Source organism: Dendrobates tinctorius, unplaced genomic scaffold, assembly GCF_039654945.1.
Source record: "Dendrobates tinctorius isolate UK_male_01 unplaced genomic scaffold, ASM3965494v1 ptg000060l, whole genome shotgun sequence".
Lineage (NCBI taxonomy): Eukaryota > Metazoa > Chordata > Amphibia > Anura > Dendrobatidae > Dendrobates > Dendrobates tinctorius.
In genome coordinates this window covers 2,316,095-2,328,624 of record NW_027361728.1, presented here as the reverse complement: position 1 = coordinate 2,328,624, position 12,530 = coordinate 2,316,095, and the positions used below count along the sequence as shown (strand labels likewise).

The 12,530-nt window shown below is 38.5% G+C and overlaps 1 protein-coding gene across 1 annotated transcript in view; it reads right to left on the bottom strand.

The window, feature by feature from the left end:
• Positions 1–12,530, bottom strand: part of LOC141092728 (IgGFc-binding protein-like) — a 273,657-nt gene that overhangs the window by 149,798 nt on the left and 111,329 nt on the right. The window contains exons 52-58 of the mRNA XM_073579121.1: positions 10,770–11,657; positions 8,733–8,783; positions 7,955–8,196; positions 2,996–3,279; positions 2,606–2,883; positions 829–1,427; positions 75–648 (exon numbers count right to left, since the gene is read on the bottom strand). Coding sequence (XP_073435222.1) covers positions 75–648; positions 829–1,427; positions 2,606–2,883; positions 2,996–3,279; positions 7,955–8,196; positions 8,733–8,783; positions 10,770–11,657 — 2,916 coding nt within the window. The remainder of the gene's footprint in view (positions 1–74; positions 649–828; positions 1,428–2,605; positions 2,884–2,995; positions 3,280–7,954; positions 8,197–8,732; positions 8,784–10,769; positions 11,658–12,530) is intronic.

The following is a 12,530-nucleotide window of genomic DNA, read 5'->3' as shown; positions in this document are numbered from 1 at the left end:
AATCTATCTAGGTGGTAACTTCAGTTCCATTTTCTTGTTTGACAACATTAAAACATACATGTGAAGATACTTACGACAGAATGTGCTGTTTCTCCAAGATATAGAGATGCCTTCCTTCTGGCAAGCATCAGCATAGGCTGCTAATAGACTGCAGAGAGTTCCTGGATCTCCATTAAGTGCACACATGTCAAATAGGCAGCTTTCCATGAATCCACTGGGACCGATAACTGAATTACAAATATGGAAAGGACCATCTTTACTTATTAGAAGACCACAGAAGGCATCACTTCTATACAGCTCATCATCCTCTGGTGTACAGGATGGTGGTGGTGAGGGCTCAGGGTCATCTGGACTACAAAGTGGATCATCATCTTCTACAATCCAGCTGTGTCCTAGCTGTTCAGAGTTCTCTGCTTGCAGTCCATTAGGCATCATGTAATCATCTGGTTTGCGGTTGTTAAAGTTACCGCACATTCCGCAGGTTAGGCCAGAGTAGTTGCTGGGAAGTTTCACTTCCACAGAAGTATCTAAGTCATATGATACAGTCATCCTAAAATCTGTCTGGAGGCTGACATATTTTCCAGTCCATTTTACAGTCACTGCTCCTTCAACTAACGTCACTGGAAGTGTAGTCCAGATTTTATTGATCTGTGAAACATAGCAAGAAGTAGTAGAAATAAGAATAAATTAATATTTCTTCAATTTAAACTTTGTTTTTGGAAAAAAAGTGTATTTTCATCATTTATAACTAGAGAACCACAAATAGTTCTTGAACATATTTAAAGTGTTCTGCACATTTTCCTTTGTAATAATAATAGCACTACTCACCAAAACACGATCTTTTTCATTTTTCATAATTTGAACTTTTTGCCCATAAACTTCGACAAGAACATATTTCACATATGACACTGTGGGATCTCCTCGATGTTCATTCTTTGCTTCAATATTGAAATACTGTGGAGAAGAAGAACTGTTGCACAACTTTGCAAGGGTGTATGTGCATAGACCCATGAAGTCGTGGTTCAGTCTATCAAAAGTGTCGTAGTGAGGATCATTATGGACCCGACAAACTCCATATGTGAAATAGTGGCATCCTGGTGCACCATTTGAAATTCCGCAATACTGGTTGTCAGGACAGGAATCGCTGGCACATACTAAGCCACTTCCAACTGAGGGGCATCTGCACTTTGTAGAACAAGTATCATCAGTCCAGAATTCAGAGTCTACAGGATAATACTTATCATCATCCCAGCATCCACATTTGTCTTCTGGAACACACTTATTGCCATATAAGACATAGCCTGTATCACATATACAGGATTCAGTACAGGGAAGAGAGCAGGTGTCTGGGGCTCCTGGGTTAACACAAGTGGCTGGACAGGCAGTTCCACAATGCTGAAAGTGACTGTTAGGAGGACACTTTGGTTCTGGAACCAATAGAAAATATATTTTACTAGAAAATTACAGAACAATTTTAAAACTTGATTTGTTTTTGACAGATCAAGACTTGTTTTTATTATATTAGGGTGAAAACTTATTTTTTATCTAAACATATTCTTTCTACTATGTATATATTCAATGGATCTGATATTCTGCTAAATATATTAAAATTGTAAAATAATTAACTTTTCATTGAACAAATAAATCGTTTCACTAATTACTCAGGAATGACTGAAGATAAATATAGAAATTAAGAGGTTATTCTCATCTTCATAAATGGATATTGTTAGGGAGTGCTTGTAAAATCAGGCTATTTTGCAATTAAAATTTTCAGCTATTTTTCAGAAATTAACATTGTTCTTTTTTATTGTTTACAGCTCGTTGTGTAGTAGACCGACCACCACACCTGCATAGCTTATAAGCACTGTGCTGAAGTAAGGAGGTAACCCCACAGTCCAGGGAATCAGGACAGATTCAATACAGTGCATACAAGCTCAATAGAAAAGAACTTCTTGGCAGCAGTACTCAGTCTCCATAGCGAAGAGTATTATACAAAAAGAAATGAAAATTATTGCAATCTCAAGAATGCCAAAAAGTGTCAATAAGCTAAAAAATGCTTGTATTTGTAAGCACTGTCCAAGAATACCCATTTATGAAGAAAGGAACAACCCTTTAAGTACTTGAGTATCCAATAATCACTAATTAAATAAGAACTAACCCATCCAAACAATCATTTAAGGATTGCTTTTTTTATCTGTTAATCACTCAGAAGATCACACTGCAAACATCATGATTTCACCACAACCATCAAGTACTGAAAAACACTTCAAACATAACTAATTCATTTTGTAGACTGTCACCAGATTTTCATAGGTGTACAATGATTGACTTCAATAAACAAAACATAACGGGTGAGATTAAATACAATAACTATATCTATTTAACAGAAAAATCAGAATGCCCTTGGCTACCATTAGGCACTGGGAATATTTTAATTAAAAAATTATTATTTTAATTTAGTTGATATACTGACATATCAAGATTATTAATACGTGTTTCCAAGACTTTTAGTAGTGGATTTAAACTTTACCACATAGTGTGTATTTAATAGTAATGGAAATGCATATGAAGAGGTTTAAATGGGTAATAGACAGAATCTACTTACGACAAAAAGTGTCATTTCTCCATTGTCCAATAGTAACATTTTGAGACTGACAAGATTCAGCATAGGATTGGAGACTATCACACAGAATCTCCCCATCCAGGTTGGTTTCACACAAATCATATACACAGTTATCAAAGTAAACGAGAGGATTGATAACATCGTGACAATCTTTGAATGGTCCATTCTTGTCTGTAATGATTCCACAGAAGCTGTTACTTTCAATGGTTTCTTTTTCTTCATCAGTACAACTGGATGGATGGTCAACTCCTGGGGTACAGCTTTAAAAGAAACCAATAAATACATATCACTCATCAACACAATTAAACAAAAAAAAAACAAATTAATTTATAAGAAAAAATAAACACTCAAATCAAAGATAAAACATGTTACCTTGTGTCATTATCAACCTGCCAACTGTTTCCAAGACTATTTGTGTCTGGTTCTAATACACCATCCGGATTCAGGAAATCATCAGCAGCGTTGCCATTGAAGTTTCCGCAAAGTCCACACACTTTACCAGAATAGTATCCGGGAATATTTACTTGGACTTTGTGGTTTCCGTCAAACTTCACTTGCAGTCCAAAGCCAGTGGTCACCAAAACATTTGAACCACTGATGAATACATCAACATCAGGTGCCAGATGAATTGGCAGTGTCACTGTCTGTCCATTAACCTGTAAAATATCGATGTTTTAGAGAATTCTTAAAAATAATTATATAAAAGCAAGGTAAACACATTAAATTTGCTTTAGTGGTTAGTCTTTAGCTTTCGACCTTTTAGAAAAATAAGACCTTTTTTTACTATTAGCAAAGTTTATCTATAGAGATATAAAACTGTTTTTAACATTCTGTTTTAACATTGCATCTCTTATATGTAGCACAGGCCCGGATTGCTAATCTGCCCAGCCAGATACAAATACAAAGTGGGCCTTCACCGCTGGCCCTTTAAAACAGGGGTGGGGAACCTCCAGCCCGCAGGCTACATGTGGCCTGCGGGCAGGTCCCCTGAGTCCACAATGCTCCGGCAGCAGCCCTGCTGGCCGTTTAACCCCCAAGTGCATGCAGCGTTCATTACAGAACACTGCCTGCATATGAATGATGATGCCATCGGGGTGGGCGGGGTTAGCGCTGAGGTGGGTGGAGTTAGCGCCCAATGCTCTCCCATCCTCCTGTCCTAGAAGAGGAGCTACTGCAGTGCCAGAGAATCCAGAGCAATCTCTGTGCCGGCAGCTCAGTGCCAGTCTGCTAGTAAGACTGTGTCCCTTAACTATGTGCACCAATATAATCTCTGTGCCCCCCAACTATATGCCTCCCTGTGATCTGTACCCCCAAGCTATGTGCACCCCTGTGATCTCTGTGGCTCTCAGCTTTCTGGCCCCTGTGATCTATGTGCCCCATGCGATACCTATGCCCCCCTGCTATGTACCCCCTTGTGATATATGTATTTCCATGTGATCTCTGTGCCCCCTGTGATCTCTGTGCCCTCCAGCTATGAGCCATTCCGTGATCTCTGTGCCCTCCAGCTATGTGCCGTCCTTTGATTTCTGTGCCCCCTGTGATCTTTGTGCCACCCCCAGTGATTTGTGTCCCCCAGTGATCTATGAGCCCCACCCAGTGATCTATGTGCCTCCCCGGCGATGCCTGTCCCCGCTAGTGCTGTATATCCCCTTTTTTTAGTTTCCTGCTCTACTCACGGTCCGAGCCAGGGACCCACTCCTCTGCACACCTGACGATGGACGCACCTCAGCTGTTCATACTCCCCCATCTTCATACCTGGATGAGTTCCAATATGGAAACTTGGTTTTATGTATGTACAGCATTTGCACTATCACTTGCATACTGTATATAGACTGCTGTGTATACAATATATAAGCAATACTGGCTGCTAATTCTGTGTATAATCACACTATCACCTATATAGTATATACACAGCAGTCTATATACATTATATAGGGGATACTGCGACTCTGCTGTATATACATTATATAGGTGATACTGGCTGCTAAATCTGTGTAATCACAGTATCACCTACAGTATATAATGTATATACAGCAGTCTATATACATTATATAGGGGATACTGTGACAAAGGCCAGTTTCATACTAACATGTGTGATGCGAGAAACTCGCACGAGTCTCTTGCATCAACACCCGGAAATACATGCAGCCACATGCTCCGGTCTGAGTGTCGGAGGCAGCACTGGGTATTGATGCGAGAGACTCATGTGAGTTTCTCACATCACACACGCTAGTGTAAATCCGGCCATATAAATACAATATATGGGTGATACCGCTGTATATATGTTACATAGGTGATACTGCGATTACACACCCCAGTCACAGTATCACCTATATAATGTATATACAGCAGTCACCTATATGATGTATGCAACATAATATACTGTAGTATAATGTTGTCTTAATATAGTGTATAAAGTAGAGTTGTGCATATATATATATATATATATATCCTGTATATATATATATATCATACATAAAAAATGTACAGATGTTTATATAGTGTGTTGCTGTGTATATAGTATATAGTGAGGAATCTAAACTATATACACTTGGCACATCTCTATACTGTATACTATATACACAGTTCCACTCTACATTCCTTACCACAGTATATGTTGTGGAGCCATGTATGCTGTTTATACTTCTCCAGTATACATGGAGTAATTCTCTAATTCTCAGTATCTGGCATTATTATGGGTGTGTGTATATTTATATATTGTGATGTGACTGGTAGGTGCGTGGTTAATGGGAGGTATATGTCACAGAGATGGATGTTCCCTGCAATGCAACCCGAAGCATTTTGTCTTTAGTGCACATGAGCACTAATATGTTGTTTACTGCACCTGCGTCTGGGTTGCGGGTAGCTATGAGAGATGGGAGGGTCTGGCTACCCATATTACCTCACCTCTGGGTGAGAGTGTTCACTGTACCCCTTTTTCCCTGTGTATGGGTGTGTGTTTCAGGACCTGCAGTGAGGTCATGACCATGTGACCAGCCCATGTGATCCATACCTCACCTGTGGGTGTGGTTACAAGCTATGTAATCGAGGTGTGTTTAGCACATGGGAGTGAGTGTTTGGGAGTCTGGCAGTGTGCACATACTTCCATGTGTCCAGGTGGGACACTATAGAGTAGTCTGTGTGCAGAGAGAGAGAGAAGCCACCCTGTGTCTGTGGGTCCAGATAGAGCTCTGCTATGGACATTGATGCTGTATTTTGCCTGATATAAAGACTGTTTACCTTTCTGTTGCGGATTTGGTAGTTTACGAAGCAAATAAACCCACATGGACATTGAAGAGAACGTGCCTCCTGTTTCCTCCTATGCAGCTGAGTGAGTACAATCCTTACAAAATATATATACAGTTTATACAGTATATATACATATATAACTCCGATAAGTTGTGAAAAAAGTGGCCCATGTGGCAACGTTTCACATCCATAACATAACCTTTCTCTGCTATGGAACTGAAATGTTGTCATATGGGCTAATAAATAGTCCACCCCTCCCCCACTTGCTCAGGGTACCAGCACTTGCGATACTTACCTCTTCCTATTCCTCCACTGCGGCATCTTCTGACTATGACGTTTCAAGTTAGAGGGTGCAGTGACGTCACGTCTGTGCACCCTCTGCCTGAACAGTCACAGTACAGAGAGCCGGAAGACACTGACATTTAGGAGTCCAGAGCAGAGCAATGGCCAGCGAGGAGAGGTGAGGATTTCAGTTTTTTTTAAATGTTTTGAGCAATATATGGGGCCCATCATATACTGGAGCATCATATGAGGCCCATCATACACTGGAGCATTATATGGAGCATCATATGGGGCCCATTATACAAGGAGCATCATATGGGACCCATTATTAATGGAGCATCATACAGAGTGCATTATAAATGGAGCCTCATATGGGGCCCATTGAGTTTGGAGCAATATATGGGGCCCATCATATACTGTATGGAGCATTATATGGGGCACATTCTGTTTGGAGTTTGGAGCATTATATGGGGCCCATCATATTCTGTATGGAGCAGTATATGGGGCCCATTCTGTATGGAGCAAGGTATGGGGCTCAATAAACTGTATGGAGTATTATATGGGGTGCATTATACTGTTTTGAGCATTATATTTGGCTCATTATACTATTTGGAGCATTATATGGGGCTCATTATACTTCATGGAGCAATACATGGGGATCATTATTCTGTATGGAGCAATATATGGGGCTTATTATTCAGTATGGAGCAATACATGGGGCTCATTATACTGTATGGAGAACTATGTGATACTCATAATACTATGTGGAGCAATATATGGGGCTCATTATACTGTATGGAGCAATATATGGGGCATGTTATTCTGTATGGAGCACTATGTGGTGCCCAGAATACTGTATGGAATGCTATGTGGTGCTGATAATACTGTATGGAGGACTATACTGTCTGATTTATGACCTATTGTAGAACATACAATAGTTATCACTCATGTAATGTAAGAAGTGAAATCTTTGGCACTGCAGTATATGTATATTTCTCTGCTATATCTGGGCATTATGAATTGTGGTATGTGTTAAAGAGGCCAACTTTCACCCGAGGCCCACAAAAACCTAGAGCCGGCCCTGTATGCACTGCACAGTACCACTTTTCCTGTCCTGTTGTCGAAGAAACGACATTGGACTTTGGAAGGGTCAATATTAGCTTAGTATTTTCAATATTACTATGGCCAAATAAAAATAAAATATTGGAAAAGTTGTTTAAATTGATTATCCCAAGTAATCCCCTCTCCTCTGGAAAGGGGATAACTTTCCAATTGCTGGAGATCCGACTGCTGGGACCCCTATGCTCCTGAAAATTGGAGCGCTGTAGAGCACCATGTGAATGCAACCTTGGTCAATCATATGCACTGATTTATATTGCTATGAACGTTGGATATCAAATGAAAATTTATGGAGGAAAATGTCCAACAATTTAATTACAAGCAGTGAGTTTTTAATTTATAAATAATTCCGACACCAAAAGTGTCCTGTGGATAAATATGTGCTGTATGGCTTTTTATATTTGCGTTACTGAAGCTCTACAATATCTTATAACCTGTAGGTTGGCCTTGTCCCATAAATGTTGCAAACATTGAACAATCTATTGGCTATATTAATCCTAAAAATATGTTAATGGTATGATCTTATATCATTTAGTTCCAAATACATTTAGGATTAATTCTCATACTCCATTAAGTTATACTGAAAGAACGACAAGAGATAGAATTACTAAAAAACAAGCACAAAAATAGATTGTAATAACATTATCTAATACATTAGTTAGCAAATTGTTAGGAACTGACCTTAACAACTCTGTTCTTTTCCAGCGTGATCTTGTGTTCATAGACATACACATTGACATATTTAACATAGGACACTCTGGTGTTGCCTCCCCTGTTCTCATTTGCCGCTTCCACATTGAAGTCTGTAAGGTTTCCTTCATCTTTGCAGAGTTTGGATAAGGTGTAGGTGCAGGTTCCCATAAAGTGGTGAACCTGATTATCAAAAGTGTAATAGTGGGGATCACCACTAACTTCACAATTACCTGTCAAAAGTAGAATGTATCATATGTTAATTTAAATAAATGCCATTTTTATAACACCAAACACACAAGTACTTTGATGAAAAAAAAATCAATGAATAAAATATTTTTTTCTAAATTCTAGGTCAGGGGAACTTGGAAATGTAACTCCATGAAATGCTGGAAGGAATCATTCCATGCTACAACACAATATGCATCAGTATATAAGACTTCACAAAAGATCTTATGCAAATCTCAGCTAATTATTTACATGCATGTTAATGACTGTTGCATTAAAATCAAGCAAAACAACACTGTAATGTTGTAAAATGACACTATTGTTCTTTGTTATACAAATCACCACATTTTTAATGTATTAATATACAAGATCACCAAGCCGAGCCCAAACTAAGCCTCTGAGTTAGCAATAGCAAAATATATATTGCGGCAGGGTGTTTGTGTTCCCTTTATTTCTTTGCGCATTATATGTGTATATATAAATATATATATTTATCTAATAATTAAAATATTGGATATGATAAATTACTCTGGAAACATACCGGAATCTGGTGGTACGAAAGGTGTTGTGGAAAATGTTGTTTTAGTAGAACCTGAAAGGTACAACATATATAATTTATTTTGGAGTCATATATGCTTTTAGAATGAGTTATGAAATGAAACATGTAAATAAGGTAGTTTTAGACTAAACATATAGCAAGTACAGTAGTTCATGAAAATTTAGATTTTCTCTAATTTCAGTTCACAATAGGCATAAACTAAAATTTAAGGCAATGTAAGATAAATAACACGAATTTAAAAAAAGCTAAGTGGTTGAGGAATATTGACTTTGCATTTCTTAAATCTTTTGTTTCATATTCAGGTAGTTAGCTTCAGCATGATGAATGCAGCTAATCTATGTATTACAAGTCCAATTTTAATTACTTGGCATGTTTCGGGCTGAGCCCTATAAGGTTTTTCTCCTGATACAAACATTTTTTTACCAATAATTTGGCAAGGAATGACAGATGATAGACAACTAAAAACACAAAACAGAAGACTGCTATTTAAGTACTTCTCAATTTTGAGCATATAACAAATAGAAACAAAGTAAAACAAAGATAAAAAAATGATACAACATCAACATACATCTTATATGTATATGTAATACAGTACCAATTGTGTTCATCAATAAATATACACAAAATGACTTACTCAGCTCTGTACTCAACATTTACATATTTTGTATCTGCTTATAAAAAGGTAAACCTGAAGTACAACTGTTAAATCCTGTTATATATTTTATACCAAAAAAATATAGATGCAGTTGGTGCAAACTATTTTTTTTTCAAAACCAAGACCAAATAGCAGCAAATTTTAATCCAACTCAATTTTTTATCCTATTGTCATGGTTTGAACAGGGTTCTTGCCCTGCACTCACAGGGTTAAGTGTTCGTGGCCTCTTTCTGGATCTGGGAGGGGTATTTATACTCACTCTTTACCAGGGTTCTCTGTCAGCTATACTGTTGTTCTGGTGTGTCTGACCCCTGGTGTGCGTGTATTCTGCATTGCTTGTTTGCTTCCTGTGTATGACCCGGTCCGTTCCCTCACTCTGTACTCCGTCTCTCGTTTTGTTACTATTGTCTTTTCTGGTTCTGACCTCGTGGCTTGGCTATCGTTACTCCGTTACAGTTTGTCCCTATTGTACCGTCCATTGCCCGTTCTGGTTCTCTGATGTATTGCTACGTCCTGACTATCCATGCTGTCTAACCCTTTGGTACTGTATTGGTATCTCGTGCTTTGACCCGGCTTGATCTGGTTTCTGTCTGTCTATGCCCCTTGGTAATATTGTCCTGTAGTTACCTTTCTAGGAGTTTCCCTGGAGCTCCTAGCTCTGTGGAGCTTAGGCCACGCCCCCAGCAGTCACTGATAGTCTGAAGCACGCATTGCAACCGCTACTGCCCTGCTCCACAGGTATCTTTGAGCACTGTTTTTGTACTCAGGACATGCGCACTGGCTCAGTGAGCAAGTGCAGTGCAGTGTTCCTGACACCTATCATGTTTTGGATAAAATTAGACCTGCCAGGATTCTATGTAAGACCATCTGAAACAAAAAGTACCATCAGGTAGAATTGATCTTGTCCTATGAAATTGTAATATATGTCATTATATTTTTTCCAATTATTTAAACATTTAATGTAAATCATTATAGTGGAAGTAGTTCTTTCTAAGGTTTCATTGGCATCTATGCTTTTATTTTCATTCTTTGATTCTGTTATAAGAGCAAAATATAAGTAACTAAATAGCAATGCCAAAACCTGCATATGATGGAAGCCAGTGGCACCCAAAGGACCCCATTGAATATAATGAGATACATTGAGTTTTTGTCTTGATGGCTGTCATTTTACTGAAAATGTAGCTCAGTACTGAACACAGGTTTGAACAAAGTCTTACACTGCTATTCAGTGAGGAACAAAATTAATTATGGGGCAGATTTAATAGACATAAGTAAGATCTGTCTACTTGCAATTTGTCTGAATGTCAGTTACACTTTAATTGAGTGAATGAAAATAAATTATTTTACCTGAAGTGAAAACATACCTGCAGTTGATGTTTTAGTTGTCCTTGGAGTTGATGAACTTGAGACTGTTGATATGGAGTCTTTACTAGAGATTGGAGGAGAGGTGATGGAACTCGGAGTCTCAGAAATTGTTGCGATGGTAGCCGATTTAGTTGTAGTTGGCATTATATTCGGTGTAGTAGTCACTGTTTCTGGACTGACAGTGGTTCTTGTAATCTGAGATGTGGAACCAGGCTGCAAAGTGGAAACAGCTGATTCATCTGAAGTTGTAGTAGATGTTCTGCTTAGTGTTGAACTAATGATAGGTGCTCCAGTGATTGCAGATGATGGCACCACTGAGCTTGTTTTGTCTGAGATAGGTGTAGTTTGTTCAGTAATTACAGACATAGTTTCTACAGACTCTGTTTGCCTTGAAGTTGTCTTGGGGAGAGTAACAATCTTTGATGTGGGATCAGTAGCTGTTCCTAATGAAGATGTTCTTATTGTTTCTGATATGAAGTCTGTCGTTGATGCTTGTATTGTAGGAGTTGCATCTTCTGTGATGAGTGGTTTGGTTGGTATGGATTCTGGTTTCTCAGAAGAAATAGCTGATATATCAGTTGTTGAGACACCTGTCTGCTTAGAAGATGTGTGGGCTGCAGAAACTGATGAAATGTCTGGTGGAGAAGCAGATGTTCTTGGTGAAGTTTCTGCTGTTATTTTTGATGTTGACCTTGTTGATATTAAAACTGTTGGGTCAGTCTCCAAGCGAACAGTTGCATCAGTTGAAAAAATGGTTGTTCTGTCTTCAGTTGTATCTGGTATGGTTACTCTGGTTGTTGGTTTTTCAGTAATAACAGACTCAGTTTTTGATGAAATAGTAGCTTTTGTTGCAGGGGTTACCGTTCTTGTGGTTTCTGAAGTAGAACCTGTTGTTGATGATGAAATTGTAGACTCTGTTTTTCATGAGTTGCATTTAGATATCTATGACAGTGGTTCATCAAGTACTGCTGGTTGGCTAAATTACGTGTGTGTGTGTATTTGTGCACATGTATTTGTGTGCATGGGTATGCTCTGTTGTGTGTATGTGTATGAATCTACAGTATGTGTACATGTATGCTTTTTATCTACTTCAATGCCAGCCATAGGTATAATACCTTGTTCACATTGTAATTTTCCTCTACATTAAATAAGTACAGCCGGAATGCTCTGGATGTATGGAAAGAGTTTAATTTTGGACTTTGTCTAGTTGGTATACATCTGTATACAATAGAAAAGACATTTAATACCAGAGTAGACTGTATAGGATCTGTCACAAGCCTAATGCTAGACAAGAAATATATGTCTGAAAGCTCTGGATCTTCCCCAGCTGAGATAAAATTACAATATCAGGAAATCACACTTATACCACTGGTATCATCATATTAAGCAGATCATGAACCTGAACAACGGCTCAGGATGCTGTCAGAAAGTGGATAGGGTTAGGACTTTCGGACATCATGAGTTACCTTTCTGACCCCAGTGTTCATGGTAAATTAGAAAGATCTGATTGGGTCTTAATCCTGAAGCCAGTGCTGGTCACTGTGAAACTATTGCCTAGTATGGAAATGATGTCAGAAGATCCATGGACACCTTCAACAGCCACTGCTCTAATGTTCAATGGGATATAGTGGGATACACTACATCCTACTATCAGATATATATGTTGGGAGGATTCTAAACTTTTAACTTGGATGTGATCATAGCTTAACAGTTTTCTAGCTAAACAATTTATAACTGCTAGGGATTAGCAAATCTGCTTC